General features: G+C 43.8%; 1 protein-coding gene across 1 annotated transcript in view; it reads right to left on the bottom strand.

Annotated features, from left to right (window-relative positions):
* MPHOSPH6 (M-phase phosphoprotein 6) overlaps positions 1-19,254 on the bottom strand; it is a 49,029-nt gene that overhangs the window by 16,491 nt on the left and 13,284 nt on the right. Inside the window, exon 2 of the mRNA XM_086945883.1 lies at positions 12,143-12,255. Within this exon, the coding sequence (XP_086802009.1) occupies positions 12,143-12,255 (113 nt within the window). The remainder of the gene's footprint in view (positions 1-12,142; positions 12,256-19,254) is intronic.

Below are 19,254 nucleotides of genomic sequence, written 5' to 3'. Positions count from 1 at the left end.
CCGGCTTCTGGAATTGGAAGTTTCAGGTAGCACATTTGAAAAAGGTAACCAGACAACATAAACGACGCCACTGCAGGCTCCGTGATCTGAAGGCGTCACAGAGGGAACCGCCACAATTCGCACCGCAGCCCTGGTCTCAGCGATGCCACCACTGCGCTGCTGCTTGCACGTGACCTGTTGACATCGCATTTCGCACAGCTTCGCTTCACACTGCCGCCTTGGTATAACCGACGACACCTCAAAACAGTCACCTATGCCGATGCCTGCACCGTGACCTGTGGACACTACTCATGGAGAACAAGGATCACAGACCCGCTTCGCATCACAGCCCTAGCCTCACAGACGACGTCGCTCCAAGCGGACATCGATGCCGATGTGGTTTGGGGGACTGATGCACTGCATCGACCCACACTGCGGCCTTTGCCCACAGAGGCCAGTGCCATGAACTCCAGATAGTCAACTAACGCCACTGTCTGCCCCATGACCTGTGGACCCGACACAGTGCATTGCCCAGTCTCGCACTGCAGCCTTGGGTTTACCGACGACAGTCCTTCAGCAACAACGGCGCGGCTGCTTGCACAGTGACCGGTCAGCACCGCAACAAGCACCACCCGCTTTCCACCGCAGCCCTGGTCTCACCAACGCCGCTGGATGTCCTCCACTGAGCCATTGCCTGCATCGAGACCTGAGGCCACTGCATGTCTCATCGCTCCACTTCACACTGCCCCCCCTGCGCTCTAGACTTTAAACACAGAGTTCGACCTACAACGCGCGTCACTTCAAGGGCCTAACGACTCCTGCACCGACTCCCGGAACAGATGCGGTTCTCCCAGAGATCACCGCAAGGCATGCCAGGAATTGTAGTCCCTTGCTTATATGTGCTCATAGTCACCAGTAGTTCTCCTTTGAGAGTGGATTCCTGCATTGCTTAGTCCTCGTAGTGTGTGCTGTTGGTGTCAAAGGCTCAGGCTCCTCATTGCAACCATATTTATTTTGGCATTCCTACAACCGCTAACTACTTACTATTTGAAGTACCATGTCATTAAATGCACTATGTCATCATTGTTAATATAGCGAGTAATCAGTGTGTACCCCAACATGGTTTCCTTTATCCTACATATAAGCATGGAGTCTTCCGGTATAAAACCCTTAGACTGAGCCTAAGGGTCATCCATTACTCACTGTGCTGATGCAATAGAGTCCAAGAGATCATGTCAGTAAGACAGTTATGGTGGATCCCCCATCTGTAGACCCATCTCTGTACCCATTCTAGTAGGATTTTTGTCATGTTCCTATTTAGTACTAATATTTCAATCACTGTTCATTTTGAGTCAATTGCATCATGCCTAGCCTCTATGAAACGAGAGGACAATTTATTTGCCATACGTTTACACCTAACAGTGCTAGGATGTTCAAGGATTCTCTGCCTGACCCTTGTAGTCGTCATCCCCACATATTCAGTTTACAGGGACACTTAATCATATAAATTAAGTTTGTGGAGTGAAAATTCATAGGATTTCTTTTGTTCATGCTGGCATTCTAGTTCTAGATCTATACTTGTAATGTGTGTAGTAAGTGTGCACACCGAACATTAGCCACATGGGAAATGGCCCTTTACTTGTAGTAAGCTCAACAGTGTATTGTGCTTGTCTATCCTTTTGTCTAGGCCTTGAATGGTGACCGTCTCTAAGGCTGATATTAAGTGTGAACAAAAACATTGTATTCTTAAAATTGAAACCATTGCTGTTCGATATATGCCGATTCTTGGTTCTAATTCTCTTTACATCATTGGAAGGATTGGTTTAAGCGTTTACAGAAATTAGTTGATGCATTTCCTCTCTAGTATGCGGTCTCTTTCACTAGACCTTGCTCTGATTTCTGCTCCTCTTACTAGTTGTCCAGGATACCCCTCTCAGTCAATTTCCCACTCAGCACAATAGCTTCACTTTGTAGTCTGCCACATTGCAGCAATTCCGTCTTAACCATCGGATTTGGCCTAGAAGTACATTTTCTCTTAATGTAGGAGGGTGGGTACTACTAAAGTAAAGTAATCTATTTTTGTATGTGGATTTTGTATATACCCTGTGGTCAAAGTACCCCCCTCCTCAGGTCCAAAAAGGGCAATTCCTGATTACTCATTGCCACAGTAAACCTCAAATAGTTGTTCTGATTCTTAATCCAAATTACAAACTCTTCTGCTTGTTCTTTCGAGGCGTGCCATATGACAAACACATCATCTATGTCCCTCCGTCATTGGTGCACGTGATTATTGTAGGGGTTAATGGTCCATATGCATTTTTGCTCAAACTGATGCACATACAAACATGCCAAACTCGGAACAAACGTACTGCTTATCGAAGTGCTGTGGTGTTGTTCATAGATTGTTCACTCAAACTCAAAGTAGTTTATTTTTTAATGCAACAGAGGCAAAAGTCATATGAAATCCAGAAGGTCTCCGAACTAGGAGCTCTTCTATAGTTTTCAGACTTTCATGCTTGGGAATACTTGTGCACAGTGTTTCTACATCTCTGTCTAACATGCATTCTGCTTCAGGGTCAAAATACATTCCTTTGAGAGTATTGAGCAAATGCTTAGGTTCTTCGTATAAGATGGCATTTCCATTACCCAAGGATGTAGAAACCAATCAACAAATGTTGACAAAGGCTCCAGGGGTGAGCCAATCCTTGAAACAATTACAAGTCCAGGAACTGGGTTACAGGGTTTGTGGACTTTGGACATCGTGTATAAATATGGTGTAGGTGGATTCTCAACTGTAATGAAATCTGCCTCCTTCTTTGTAATCCATCCTGTTTGAGTAACTATTTTTTTAAATCTCTGCATCCAATTTCTTAGTTGGATCAACCGTAAGAGCCTTAGGATTTCCCTGGTCATGCAAAAGGTTGGTACAAGCCAACAGATTGTTCTATGTAGTCTGTTTAACTATAGCCCCATCTTTATCTGAAGCTTTTGGACTATATCAGTTCTTTTTCGAGTGCCTCCAGTGCTGTTCTTTCCTTTAAAGTAAGGTTCCGATACAGTATTGATTTGGGATCTAAAGCTTCTATCTCCGTCACAAACCCCTGGTTCAAAGGCAAAGGCCTGAGGTGGCATCGTTGTGGTAGGAGGATTGAAAAAGGACTACCTTCTGAGGTTAGTATGGGTGTTAATGGTCAGAGGGGCAGGAGAGTCCCTGAAATAAGTTTTTACATAAATCTTCTAGAAAAATTCGGCAATTTCAAGTTACATTTTAAATTTGTCGTTTTGTTCTGTCAAGATGAAACCTATGCCTTTATTCAGAACAGCCTGTGCTTCAGTAGAGAAAGTAAAGGTATGATTGATTACAAGACTTACATCCCGCTGATCCTTAGACTTGCTGCAGGTTTCTACTCCTTGCGATTTCTTCCACCGTCCCTTTTTGTCTAATTTTCTTCCCCCTGGGACGCCCTTTCCTAAAAAAAGTCTGTTGTCTTGGAAAAAAGGTGGTTGGGGACAAATCGGGCCCGAAGAGCTGTATGGATTTTGCTAGAAGTACATCAGTGAAGGAGTCGGATGAAAATACCGGGTGTTATATCTCCTCCCTTGCCGTTGAGTGTTTTTGGAAATAGCGTTAGTGTTAGAACCACCACTACTCAATCTATCAGATTCAGAATTAGATATCCAGTCACCCTGAGAATACCTTTTTTTGGCGGGTCTGCTTATCCGCTTTAGTAAAATAAACCCTAGCATAAGAAAAATTCTTATCTTTTAGTAATTTAGCTACCTTACTCTCTGTGTTGTTGCAGTAATGAGACCGAATGAGTGAGGTTTATTTGTTTTTATTACTTTTATACAGAACCAAAAGCATACAATAAATATGGGGCACTGTATATAGAAGTTTCTGCTCTGACCCACTAACACATGCCACCCTCATGTGGAAGACAGGAGGGACCTCAAGACAGTTCTTTAACACCTTGGCTGCTAGGGGTTTCCCCTCCTGTGCTGACTCTTGGTGAACTCCATTGTTCATGACGAGCTCAGCTCGTCATAAGCACAGCTCAACCGTGCCTCATGACGAGCTGAGCTCGTCATGAGCAGCGAAGGGGTTAATGTTCATCTTTGGGGTTTAAGCTCACTCATTTAAATCACCCCCTTCACGCCCTGCCAATCTGATTTCAGCTTCTCAAACATAGACATAAAGCATAGCTGGGGAACACTGACATTTAAGAATATTTTCGGAGATGTAAATGTAACTAACAATCTGGGGATGGTAAATGCCATTGCTGTAGTGAATTCTGAGGAAGGAATGAAGCGATGTAGAGCACAGAAAGCCTTTGAATGTATCTCACACTTTGTTAGAAAACAAAGATTAAGGGATTGGGAGGACTGAATGGTGGCTTCCACGAATATGGAATGAGAAAGCTCTAACAGCTTTCTAACAACTCTGTATTTTTCTAGAACGGTGCTAAAAGGATATAATATTTGGTTTGGAGGCAGGCTTTGAAGTGGACATATGACCTTGCTCCTCTGTGGAATAGTTGGATTAGTTTTTAGGCATTAAAACAGATTTGAGCTGCAGTGTTTCTTGGCTGGTGATGTGGGGGAAACCCAGCAAACGTTACACCTGTTGATGGGAAGGAGACAATGGGCCCCATTCCGATCTCGCTAAGAAAGCCCTCCGTGTGACTCTGATCCGGAGTGCTTTCTAAGCGAGACGTGCTCCGTGAGTCCGCACAAGTGAGTACGATGTTGCAGTATGCTTACGGACTCAATTCGCTCTGACTACCATTGAACTCTATGGGAGTCTGTGTACAGACGCGTACACAGGCTCCCAAAGCAGAAAAGGGGCGGGTGGGGAAAAGCATACACCCTGTGGCGGGCAAACCCATGGTGCCTGCCACACAGTGCATGTTTGGATCGGGGGAACCCATGGGCACACCCCGGAGACAGATTCGGAGTGCCACGGGTGACGGTGGGCCTGCTATGGCCCTCCTGACTATGCTTCCGATAGCCATTTCATCTTGCTGAAACAGAGACGATGCAGCAGTCCGAATCTTGCATCATACTCGCTCGGAATCCGGCTCCATTGCGCGGCACGATTCAGCTACGAATGAGCCGATCTTCGCATCGTACTTGGGCGTTCAGACTGGTGTATGATTCGGTCATAAACAAGGGCTACGAATGGGATCTGGGAAAGCCAAATCCGATTAGGAGGCCTACCGAATTACATCGGAATCGGACCCAATGTGTTTTAGTTCTTTGAAGCAAACCTTTGAGTGATTTAAAGGTGATGGAATCATTGGGGGGGGCAGGGAGATTGGCAATGGAAGTTGGGGGAGATAGGCATGGAAACTGGGTTGCTTTGAACGTGTATGACACAATGTCAAATGTATAATTCCCCTATAATTCCTATTAAACAAGCAAATGTGGAGGAGTGAGCTAGTTAACTGTGTCCATGTCTACTCTGGTTAATTATTTCTGTACCTTACATGCAGGTCGCAGTTGACTTTGCGGCTAGTTTGCGCCAGACGATAAACGGCGCCTCGTCGAGTTCTCTGACTGGTGAGGGAATAAACATGATGTGGGAAATAAGAATATCAATTGTTGCAATAAGGACGGGTGAGATGAACGGATGTTATTTCAGTGGATATGGTGATAGTATGAATGTGGAATTGTCAACCCTTTTGTTTGGGGTCAGCACCTTGTTGCATGGGTGCAGGAACTCTTATCGAAATTACTGTGTTAAATTGAGGCAATATAATGCATAGTCTTGAATAATATAGGTTATGACGCTTTTATGAACAAAGTGGATTACAGATGATTTTTCTTTTAACTAGGTTTCACGGATATAGAGGAGGATGGAAGTGTTTGTCCTGAGGAAGGTGTTTCCATTGTTCCTAACCCATCGAAACGTGTCAACGCCTTGTTTTGTTGTTAAATTTGTATTGTACCGAACTACATTATGACCAAGAATTGTTCTTTTTGCATTATGTTGGGTTTATGTATCTTTACAAATTAATCCATTGATGACAAATGTGATTGTCTCTTAAGTCTTTTCGTTTTTTATATTATTAATTTTGTATGATTCATGTTTTTAGCAAATTTTTACTTGATAGTTATGTGATAAAAATGTTTTAATTAAATAACACCTATAAGTGTTTTGATATCCTGTTAATTTCTGCTCCCGTTGCTTCTGGTTTGATGTATGTGAGTGGATGTGGAGTGTTTGTTTATCTATGTACCCAAAGGGAATTATACATTTGACATGGAGTCATACGCGGTGCCCTGTCCCTTTTGTTTGCGTAGGTCACCTCTCACTGAATTTCAGATTCAGTTACTTTGAACATGGCCTAAAGGAGGAAACGTGCAAACTTGTGTCTGTAGTGTGAAAAATGGATCCATCTAGGTAAATCAACAGCAAGGTGAAGCAGCATCTTGCGTGGATATCTGATCAGCTGAGTAAAATTCCTTGCAGAGAAGACGCCAAGTGTGCTGGGTAACATGCTCCGTGCAGTAGACCAATTCGCAAATTCATTTATTACATCACTAGTGTACATACATTTCTGTGGCATACTATGAAAACATTAAGGAAATAGGAAGAGGATAGGTGCTGGTTCACTTCCATATCTCTCACCCTACAGTGTTAACGCAAGCATTAAACGCATACCTCCTAGCTTTGCCAGTGCTTGTTCTGCGCAGCTATCACAATACATTTTATCAAAGCCCAATTTTTTTAATTGAATTTTACAACTTAGATGTTTTCAAGTGACTACGCATTTGGTATGGACTTAATAATATTATACAACACCAGTGTTATATCACATCTGGTCTGTAAAAGTAACAATAGGGAAGATGAAAGCTGTGCGTTACCTTAGCTAAAGGAACACAACTATATGTGTCTCTGGACTCGAATCAAGGAAACCAGATCCCATATAGGACATAGATGCGAAGTATGCACTATTATAATTCCGTGTCCCCTCCCCTTTCAAGTCTCCCTCATCTCGCCCACAAATGCACGGCACAGCTCCCCCCGCTTATAACGAGGGAGTCCTTTTGTCGCCCCTCAGATGCATGGGAGGTCTCTAGTAATTTTTGGATCTCAACTTACTTCAAAACCATGCATCCTAAAACCAGACAATTTTTAGGTTTCGCCTGCCGAAAGCTGCGCAAGCAGCGTTTCGCGCAGGTAAAATCTTTTGACTTGCAGCATGGAGCTTCGTCCCGCCCTCTCTTTCCATTGGCTAGCTCCATAAATGGAGGCTAGCCATTGGAGATCTGCTCGTCATTCTGCGAGCAGATTCGTGGGCGTTCCTGAGAATTTTTCTCTTTCTGCCCCTTTCTGCCCACGTCATGCGGCGGTGGGCGGGTTTATTTTTGTTTTTTTCATTCCGCAAGGCCGACCAGCCCCGGGGGAAGTCCAGTTCGTCTTTGCGTGTTTCGTTCTATCGCCGCCTGCATTCTGGTCAGGCTTGGTTTGTCCGCAGCACTGATCTCTCGCTGCCTGCTGCGGGTGTCCACGGACCGCTGCTGTACTGTGCCTACTCCTCCGCGGGTTCTGCTTCTCTGGCGGCTCTCTCTTCTCTGGACTCCGTTCTCGCCATGTTGAGCTGCGCCTTCCAGCGGATGCTGCTTTTGCTGCTCCTCTCCCCGGCCTCCGGTAGGTGCTCTTGGTGGACTGCAGTCGTGCAGCCCTAGAATCATTTCTGAAGGGAGCCTGACTCTAAAAGCCTCGACCACACAAAGCAACAATGCCGTGATTAACTCTTTGTAGTGTTAGCACCCAGCACTGTTTTTACTGTCTTTCAGCGGCTATCTATCTCACAATGGCCAGGTCCTTGAGTAAACTTCCTCTCCAGATTAGGCATATCAAGTGATTTCTCAAGCCCTTGCCTAAACAGGGATCTGCATACATGCCTAATTAAGCCAAGTACCCCTCGCCTGCGCATGAAGGTTTACTCTAAACACACTTTGATCTCAGGAGCAAACTAGAAGGACGAAAGCGCGCTCCCTGCTGAGTGAATGAGTTAGAGTTATTGAATAGACATTCACGGGAAGACCCGATACCTTAACGGCTGCACAATGTCTTCCCTGTCCTAGCCTTTAACTTACGAAGTCATTGCATTCTGGGAATTGTAGTCTTTGTAGGATTCAATAGAAGCAGCTAATAGCAATAGGTTGTAAATGGAAATCCTACGACTCGATTTCAAGAGAATAGAAGATGCTGGCAATAGGACAAAGCTCTGCTGTATCAAGCGTCTCAAGGTGCATCCCCTTAGGAGAAGATATGAGAGTGAGATTCAAGAAAGATCGGGTCATGTCAATGAATATAGGACTTCTAGGCACGGTTCTGCATGTTTTCCTGTGTCCATTACTTTTCTAATGACATCCGAATCTGGAGACTTGAATCGGCAAATGCCTAGCATGGAAGCGAGGGATTCATTCAAAACAACACTAGTGACGTGTGCAGAACTGTTCGCGCAACCTTAGAATGCGGCCGAGCATCACGATACACATATGATGGGCGCAGCCCAGACTGCAGCTGCCCGCTTCCCACCTTACACGGTTAAGGTTACAATATACCTTCATAACATCGGAGCACCATTCCCCACTCCTCTGCTATCTTTTACAACCCATAGCATTCTGGGAATCGTAGTTTTAATTAATTCGACTGGAACCAATTAAAGTATTTACCCTGTGACTTGTAAAAGAAAAGCCCATACTAGGATGTTAATGAGCATTGTGATACACTTAGGAATGATAAACCGTCCATCCCACTGGAGCGGGATTCGTAATGGCATCACTACCTCATATGGGATGCACCTCCAAGGAAATGCAAACCTACCGGATTACACCTACGAGCAAACTCTACGCAAGTAAAACAAATAAAACAGTGTATTTTTGACCACAGTTGTAGTACACTGGTATCAGACAGCTGACACACCCAGAGTGCCACGTCCGTCTCTCTATTAAAGTGCATCACGTAGGGCACATTTGAAAAAAATGAATAAGTGCACAATACCTAGAAAGACGATAACGATCATTGTTCGATCCTAAAGGGTAAATCACGCTAAAAGAGTGACACAAATTTTAAACAGCAACTCTTCATAGGTAGGATTTCAGCCTAGGATTAAAAGTAAATTAGACAACAGGCAGCGCAATTTGTAGTGGAGGTGGGCGAGCCAACAAATTAACTGGCAGAGCCGAGCCAAGGGCCTGGCCTGGCTCCAAGAATCCGCGAACGAGCCAACTCTGAAAACGTTCCCTGTGTAGAAAGTGTATTTCGTTAACGTACTGACGCTTTGACATAAATAGCTCATATTATAGTACCGCAGTGAGAAGTACTTATTAAAAGTGATTGCTTTTAAAGTTAAACACGAATCTAGAACCATTTCTTTCCCCCATCCCCAAACTGGCCACAGTGCGTTGATGAACCAAGAGGCAAGACAGTTGTAATGTGAACCCTCTATGTGGCCTGTTTTAAAATGCAACTTTATAGGCTATTAACATAATATGTTCTGTACAGCTGGTATTCAACACTCACATTTTAAAGTACTTTTATGCGCAAATAGGAAGAAAAAAGAATTTTGCTGAAATAAAATATTTGCCCAAGATCACACAATTTAGACAGGTTTTCTGGTTTCACTTTGTACGAATCAGCCATTAAACGGGTATCTATTGGTCTCTTTTTTATTGTCATGCTTTGTTTTACCCCTCTGTGCATTTTTCTACAGTTTTTATATAGCAGGGAACTTGACCGCAAGCTATCACAGCGCCTTACATAAACACCAGTTACATTACACAATGTCACATTCATTTTTCAGGCATGGGGAGATTAAGTGGTTTTCCCAGAATCGCAGTAAGTTGAGCCAACGCCGAGACTCCAGGCTGGTTACCCAGCTCCAAAGTCGGCAGCTTTGGCCATTAAGCCACATTCTGGGTAGGGCGAAAGGGCAGACAGAGGTCACATGAAAGTTCAGTTTGTCGTAGGATTCAACATGAGCTCGAGTTGAGCCAGAGCCAGGATCGAACTTTCAGTGGCTCACCCACCTTTATTCTGCAGCACGTGAAAAAAGCACCAGTAACGCAGGCCCACGTGGGTATGCGAATAATCATCTTAATTCGGTGCACGGTGGGCCCCGGTGTTACTGCACCTGTTGCACTATTGAGAGCTACGCCCGTAGGAGGAGGGGGGGGGTGGAATTGGGTCCAGAGACTGCCCTGAAAGGGCACGCAGTGGACCAGATATACCCCACGCTTGCCCCCTTCCGGCAGCATTCATCCACTCAGGCGTAACAATCACTGCCCGTTGTACCTAGGCACGACTGAAACATGGCCAACTGGCGACCGGGGTGCAGGGCCCAAGCGGGGTGCCATCACCCACTGTCACCCACTGTCCCCGTTGAAAAGTTCCCTGGCGCTAATTGCGCATGTACCGGTCATGTCAGACTTGCGTTCCTTAGTAATATTCTATGGTTTATATGGAACTTTATCGCTGAAGTCTCAGTTATTCATATTTTTCTAATCAGCGCGATCGGATAGCTGAAAGGCTGGATGAATCTGTCGGGACTCGAACCCGTGTCTCAACGGTATGCACAGATCTCTGTGTGGGTAGAATTGCCATTTAGGATTAGTCTGCCTGTCGCAGGGAGATCTTTCATACTTCGCTGTTCACGTGGAGGTTATCCATGTAATCCAGGTGTGGCAGGCGTTGGGCTCAGAATTTCATCCTCCCCTGGTGCGCGGGGCTGCCCCACCGACAGAAGCCAATTATTTTGCTGCAGGAAGCGCAGAGCCGCAGAGCTCTTTCTATTCAGAACCCCTCACATCCCACATGTATGTACAGAGCCGGGGACAGGCACTATCGGTATAAGTGAACTAGTTTAAGCTTATTAACGGCTTGGCAATCCGTTTAAAATAAACACTAAAATGAAGCATGTTCTAAATCGTCGTTTTTTCTCTTTTTTGGCTCGTTATCTGATCGTCTCAAACTGCAAAGGGGGTGTTATTTCTGACAGAGTTCCCCCAGGAGGACAAACGGCACTGCAGATGAGGAGTACAAAATCTGGGCGTGCAAGTAAACACTGAAACAGGATAGCTCCCAGCACGAGACGGGCAGGCTGAGAGTAGTCGACAGGGGGCTGTGTGCGTGTGTGTGGCTCTGTGTGCGTGTGGCTGTGTGTGTTTGTGTGGGTGCAAATGCAATAGGTCTTGCATTTGCGAAAGATTAAGCTATTGACATTGTAAATGGCAATGCCATTTATTTATCTGTTTTCAAAACCAACACATAAATAAACAATTTGTCATTTACAATGCCAGTAGCTCTAACTTTGTCAAAGGCGAAACCGTTGCATTGTAAATGCTTGTTTCCTATTGACGCTGCCATTGGATTCACATGCAGATGCTGCCTTGAGAAACACAAGTTTTATAATACTAAGCAGATTTAGGTATAGGGTATGCAGAACAAATGCACGCTCCCTGCAACAAACACATTTTCAGTTCTGTGACATCCTTGCACTTCATCAGCCCCTTCGCCAATATATTTGCACACACTGAAAAAACCTGGTAAATGCCTGGCTGAAAGCTCCCACGACACGCAAGGCTGTATTCACTAATTTAGGAATGAAGTAGTTGCCTACACTAGAGCCTGCTCTTAATTTTTTTATATAAAAAAAGTGAAAAAGGAATGCGTAGCAGTGCACAGGTGAAAGAATGAGGATTAAATCTTGGAGATCTATTACCACTTGCCTCTCACAGAAAAAAAAATGGAACAGAATTAACACTATCCTATCATGAGGATCCTCCAACAGAAAACAAAAATGTGGTCAAACCAGAAATACAAGAGTGTAAATAAAGACGGCAAGTGTAAAATTACTAAAAAGGTTCTCAGCTAACACAAGGACCTGCTAAGAAATGGTGAGCTGGGGAGTAAAGCCTTGCACGTTTGACAGGAATTAGGAATCAGTAGGAGAGAATACAAACTGCAGTAGGTGAGAACACTACCAACTATTGATTAAAGAAGAAGGGAAGGCGTGTACTTTAATAGTGTTCCCCGGGATAGCCCCTGTTCACTTGTAAAAAAATATAGGTTCTGGATGTGGGAGGACAGACACAAAAACTGCACGATTTCGTTTAAGTTACAATGCAACACGAATGAAAATCTGCTTACTCTTTTTCCTTTAGTTCGGGCAAATCCAGGTACCAGTGTTCATCACAAATTATTTTCTTTTCATCTTCTTCCAACTGTTTTCTAGTCTCCGCATCCAAGCCTCGCTGCATAAACTGAGAGATAAAAAAGTGGATTATTATAACTTTTAATACACTTGGTGCTGTGAGCTTTCCCAAACCGTAGTAAATTTATTTTTGTGATGACCTGTCGAGAAGCTGTCAGTATGTGCGTCATCGGCATTGTACACGGACGGATTTAATATAAAAGAACAATCCACTTTAGGTTTTATTTTCTGTTCTGAACGTTCAAGTTAGTTTACATGACAACGCCGCTGGATGGACACAGAAGGCGCATTTGCTCACAGGCATCTTCCTTTCCTCCATTCTCATTGAATTCGTCTCATTTTCATGACAGGTGAAGATAATAAGCAAGAAGCACAGCCGGTAAAATACATTACCACACTAGGTCCTTTTTTTTGCTCAGTGTAATCCACACATGGCGCTGTTTTGGCTGCACAAATACCTGCAGGTATTACTTGGAGAAAAAGCGGTCTGAAAAAAAACCCTATGACCAAGTGCAAATATTCCCTAATCCGAATATGTGTGTATGGTTCCATATAGTGCAAGTCTAGCCATAAAGGAGGGGAGTGCACTTCCAAGAAGAGAGGGACGATAGGGACAGGAAATGGAGAGGATATGGAGAAAGTGTATGGAATGGGCATGGGGAGGGTAGAGCTACATAGGGCAATACGTCTGGGGTCCGTACGATTCAGAAATAGCTTATACACGGTTAAGGGCAGATAGTCAGTTATACAGTGAGGAGCCCTTTGAAGACTAGAACCTGGAGTTACTTCCCAAAATGGAGTTAAGATGGGGATTGGCGTTTTGGGACAAGGATAGATTTCCAAACCCTTGGTGCACAGAACGAGAAGTTCTCCTTTCTGGTCGTCTCTTTACTATCTGCTGAGCACTGAAGAGGTCATTTTGTGTGGTCTGCAGGTTATAGATGACATGTTTTAAGGTGTACCCTTAATACATTATAGCCACTAAATCTGGAGTCATTACATCTCAGGTAAGATGTGCTGCATTTATAGCAGGAGTCACTAGGTCACGTGGCATTGCTTCACAGGCAAGTACAGTTAAGAATTACATTTCAAAACTATTTTTATGTTCTTTACCTTTTCCTGCAACATATATATTTTTGACCAGTGAGTGGGTGATCTGTTCGCACAATAGAGCAATAAGCCACCAATCTTTTGAGTGCCTTCTCTACCTAAAGATACATACACGATCTATTAGGACACTTAATAACAATCACACGACAATTGTGGCACCTATCCTGAACTATTTTACTTTCTACAATTAACCATTAATCCCAGCATTATGTCAAGGTTCCACATGAAACAAGCTAGGTTAACTTGAGCATCTCCCTCAGGACTATAAAAGGTTTTTTCGCCACCAATGTTCTACAATGTGTCAAATTTTCATTTTTTGCAAAAATGTTAAATGTTACCAGTCTACCTTCACTAGAGCAGATTTTATTTTTGAATTGCAACATCACTTTAATCACATAGGGAAATGGCGTCTGCCATAAAATCCATTGAGAGCTACCACAGATGTGTGGGTATTCTGAAAAGTACAGTCATGAACCTCTACTTATGCAACAAAAAAGAAATTCAGAAGACCTGACATCACATCGACAACAAGCCTGCTTAGTCTCTTATGCCCACAACTTCCCATAGAATCTTGCAATGGTCAGCCTTCAAAGCCCTATCTCTTGCGGATCTTGCCAACATACTCATTTCCGTCAGAATTACTCCTTATGAAGATGATGTCTTACCCTTGTCCTTCGTCAAAGCTCTACCTGGGGATGTTCCTACTCACCATTGTCAATGCCTCCCCTCACTGAAGGCATCTTCCCAAATGCTCGCCAGACTGGCAGAATGCGAATCCTACAAAAAACCTACACTATACCCCGATGACCTCACCAATTAATGACCCAGCAATCACCTACTATTCATTAGCAAGATCATGGGAAAAGTATTACATTAATGCTAACCAATCTCCTGTATGGATATAAGTTTGGCTTCAGATCAAGCTGCAGTATGGAGACACTACCTTACACAGCTAGACAATGCCCTCCTGAACACAAATGATGGCTCCTGATATTGGTGGACCTCTCAGTTGCCTACGATGCAGTCTACCATCCCATCCTTATGCACACTCTAGAGTCTTGAGTGGGATTCGCTGGCAATGCCCTTCACTGGATGTCCTTTTACCTTTCCAACCAACACCAGTTTCTTTATGTCGGCCCATCCGGGTACAAAAAAAATCCCTATCACCTGCTGAATCCCCCAGAATTCCACACGGTCTCCTCCAGTCGTCTCCAACCTCTACATGGAGCATTTTGGTGCTGATAACACACAGCTCTACTTGAAAGTCTTCTCTATCTTCTCTACGTTAGACGTCCAACACCTCAAAGACTGCCGGCTCGTCATCCAGACCTGGAGGTTTCACCCCTACCTCAAACTCAACCCAACCAGACTACTTCTTATTTGTCAAGAACAAACAAGAAACGGAACAAAACTGTCTCAATGACATAAACCTTGTTAGCTTCAAACCCATACTTTTGCTGAAAGGCAAGTCACTTGGATTTACTCTGAACACAAACCCCTCCATCAAGGAAAACACTGTGAAAACTAGAAAGACGGAACATAGGGAAATACATTGCATGCCTTCACCACAGATATTTTTTTGTACCCCGCTTAAAAAAATTTTTTTTACAGCAATTATGCCTTAACAACGTAATATACATATAACATTTCAAATCAAAAAGAAACTTTAAAATGCAGCTCAATCCCTCATACTCTTGCATCTTGATTGTGGCAAATCATACTTTATGGCCTCGCAGACCACACTCTGACACCAATTAAGAGAAAGTAACACTCTACGCAGATACCTTCCAAGGCCTGAAAAAATATGATCACATCACCCCTCATCCGGTCGGAACTCTATTGGCTGACCTTGCTGGCCCGCATCACCCTCAAAAGCAGCTGCATCGTTTACAAAGTAATCACAACCAGTACAGCAACTTATCTTGCAGATAAGCTCACCATCTCTTGTGGTAACAGGCCATTTCCATTTGTGCATCCAGGATCTGGAGCACAATCCCTGCATCCATCAGTAAAATCCCAATGCTGCTTCAATTTGGAAGGAAGTTGAAGACACCTATTTAAAGAGCACTACCTCACAGTGCAGTCCAAAAACCCAGGACCTCTCCTATCACTAGCTGATGTTAAGTTGTTCTTTGACCGGGTAGAATGCCGACTTTCCTTTATGCTAGGTTTGTGCTATAGAAATATCAACAGCATAAATACATCTTTGAATGGGATTTTTTTATAAAGGCACCAAGCATGTGTCTATGTGCACATGTGTGGGCAGCAATGCACAGTTTAGGGTGGGGAGGAAGGAACTGGAGAGAGCAAGGGAGCGAAAAAATCTAAAAGCACAAACATACACTGCAAAGCAAGGTCTGGCCTCGGCAGTAGAAGGATACCATATCAAAACACAGAGACCAACAGGGTCATGGGTGGGAGAAACATAAGAAATGGGAGGAAAAGCCATTGATTCAGAAGAAAGGGTGCGTTCTAGGCAACAAAGTTATCCAACAACAAGCAAGTGGCTGACGCAAAGCCGTGTAATGCATTGGAAACAACAGGTCTTCAAAAGACTACTAAAGCTGTATGCTGCATAGCCCTAAACAAGATGGACACTTTAGGCATGGAGGAAGTGATTTGGCAACATGGAACGTCACATGCTGTATTTGGGATATATTTGAGTGTTCATTCAACTTGACACAGTCCATGAGACCTTGTAGACAGTGACACGAAATAGACTAACAAATGTGGAGGACTGAAGCCTCCCACTATTGGAGATCATGCCAACGGCAGCACTAACATCAGAATGACAGCAGCTACACAAACTTTGTCTGGGATTTGTCCAAGATCCTCTTATAAAGCAAGAAAATCAACCTGAAGTGATGGTAGTTGCTCTTGTCGGTATATCAGAAGAATTTAGAAGAATATCAAGGCAGGATCAGAGGATTGTGCTTATAACTTTCAAAGCAGCAAACTCTCATGGGGCACAGTAAAAACGCTTCACAACTCATGCCAAACAGCCAATCATCTTTAAAGGTGCACAGTTCACACAGAGTCAACATCATCTTAAATGTATTCGCTTTCCTGCTTCGGAAATCAATATAAGTACAGTCTGCTCCATCTGGTTTATTTGTCCAACCTTATACTCCATGTGGGTGTTTGTTACAGACTTTCTGGAACATAGCTTTCCCATGGAGTGGCATTGCTATACTTTGATTGTTTTGCCTCTGGTGCAATTGTGGTTCTGAGCCTGTAGGGACTGCCTGAACCATTCTGGTGACAGCCATTGGACCTCATCGAACTTGTATGGCAGTTTTTTTTCTGCCTGTGTTTTTCGACCAGGTAAGAGCAACCAGGAGTGCTTTTACCAGCTTTGGAAGCAACACAACCTCAAAGGCAGATCAATGGGCTGACTTCAGCTTCAAGTACTGCCCTATTTCTATTACCTGGATGAATATTCTAGAGAATGACTGCCACATTATGGCCGTATTGCATCCAACCTCCCAGGTCCTGAGCATTTGGCTGTGAAAGATATCAGAGCTTTTGTTATCGATTTCGCAATAATATTAAATACGGGCTTAGCCCATGTGAGCTTTTAGTCATATGGTACTCCCTTACTCCTTTTTTGACAAGCATATTTGCCCTGGGCCAGCAACCCCACATTGCCACTGTCGCCAGTTGAGCCCACTGAAGAATGATGAACCCCTTACAGTCAAACGGTGTGCAGTATATTTCAATACTCTCATACTGCTAGAAAAAACAAGTGTAAAATGCAAATTTTGTATTAGGCAATTCCTGCCCCTTTACTGTATTAACAGAATATTTTATTTACTTGTATTTATTTTCTCAAATTAGTATAGCACGAACATGACATGTCTAACATGAAAGCATCTTACATACGAACAGTTACTACTGCGTGCAAGCAGTTTACAGGAAAACTGTTTCAAAGTTAAAATAAGGTTAACATTTTCCAAGTTAAAGATTACATTCAGCTACAAAAATTAACTAGTAAAATTGTTCAGGGGTAAACGAATGGAATGTGCAGTCTGGGCTTTGTTTCACAATCACCTACAGTAGGTGGTATAAGCTGTGGGACATGTTTACTTCCAAAGTGTTGACTGCCATTCAGACTAGGATTGCTTTGCATTGGTATATATAGTTCAAGTAACCGTCTTGGTTGTTGGGAATACGTAACGGGGCAGTGCAGCCTCTAGAAATTCACAGAGGGAGATATGGGGTAGGTTGTAGAATGTTGGTGCCCTCCTTATTGCCCAGAACCTTGATGACCAACGGGCCTGTGGTCCTCTGCCTCAAGCTAGAGGGATAAAAAAGATTGCTAGCATTCGCGCCAAGAATTTTCAATTCTATTAAGGACACTGAGGCGAGGATTATGCTTCTCTTTCTTTTATTTGCTACTCACAGCAGCCAATAAAAACGTTTTGTATGCAAATAAAACTACATTTCCCATGATGCTTGTCCATACATCACATCCTGTACAGCCCTGTAAGAGCCACTGCATCCCGTTTCTCTTCCTCTTTCTTTGCTCCAACTATAACAGCCAATAACATTAAACCCTTGGCCGCGGCGGTAATTCCGCTGCGAAGCTTGGGGGGGAAGGGGGTGCTCATGACGGAACCACTCCGTCACGAGCGCGCTCTGCTTGTGACGGAGTGGTTCCGTCACGGCCCAGCCCGCTCAATAAAACGGCTGCGCAGGCGCAGAGTTGACGCCGCGTAGACGGGGCGGCCGCGCCGTGACGAACCACTCCTTCACCAGCACAACGCGTCCGCGGCTTGTGGCGGAGTTGTTCCATCACGAGCAAAGAAGGGGTTAATAATTGCAGTCCAAAAACAAGGAGAGGGAATCCCAACAACCATCCTCCAACGGGGAAGAACCACATTCCGACTGGGAAGTTTACGTCATGGAAACCAGAAGCACACCTGCTCCATCATCTTTCCCCGAACCTGAAAGGAATGAGACAAGAAAAACCCGTAACTTTTGCTTAAACAGCATATCAAATACATGAGGGTGGGTAATTATTACAAATATAGTAATAAAACCGGGTGGGATAATCCTCGCCTCCGTGTCTTTAATAGAATTGAAAATTCTTGGCACAAATGCTAGCAATTTTTTTATTCTATTACAGGACCGGAGGCTTCGTATTATGCTAGTTTAACGCAACAACATTTATATCACCCACCGATTTGTAATAATTGCTGAAACAGAAATTCAGAAATCGAGACCTTGAGGTATTTGAACATTCAGAAATAAATCATATAACATTAAGAACCATGGCACCATGAACCGACTGTGACCGGACATTTGATATGAAATTATTCCATGGCATAATCGTCCTCAACTATGTGGTAAGTATAGTCGCTGGCACATGTTAAAAGATTTTTTGTAACGCAACCAACCATTAATTATATCTTGGATACTGAAGCACCTGGAACAGAATGTGCCCCAAACATTTGGGTAGGAATCCCTGCAGCCTTCATAGCAGACTAGAGACAGTAGCTATCGAGACCGCAGTAACAGGTTGTAACTAGGACCTCTTGTAAATTGTAAGACAGTAAACCCATAATTTGTAGTTGGAAAGCGTGCCATGTAGCAGATCTGATAAGCTGTGGTCCTGGTATAAAGCAAAATGAAACCTTGTTTAAAATAACTACCGTACCTGTAAAAATCCAGTTTGGTATTACCTGCTGTGGGAACTGCGACAGGTCTAAAGGCCTAGCGTCACCGCATGAACCGGAATCTAATCCTGGGTAGTATGAATGAATAGGCTATTATAAATAAGGGAAGCTAGAGAAAAACCCGTCCCCTTAGAGAGGAATATTCTGATCTGGGAGGGAGTTAATGGAATACCTGATGAGAAAGATTGGCACAAGCCCATCCATTCACAATCTGTTGGAAAAATACTAGCCGAAAAAACGGTCGAACGGCTGTTGTAAGC

This window comes from Lissotriton vulgaris, chromosome 12 (assembly GCF_964263255.1).
Source record: "Lissotriton vulgaris chromosome 12, aLisVul1.2, whole genome shotgun sequence".
Classification (NCBI taxonomy): Eukaryota; Metazoa; Chordata; class Amphibia; order Caudata; family Salamandridae; genus Lissotriton; species Lissotriton vulgaris.
The sequence above is the reverse complement of the archived record's forward strand: the minus strand, read 5'-3'. Positions and strand labels throughout refer to the sequence as shown.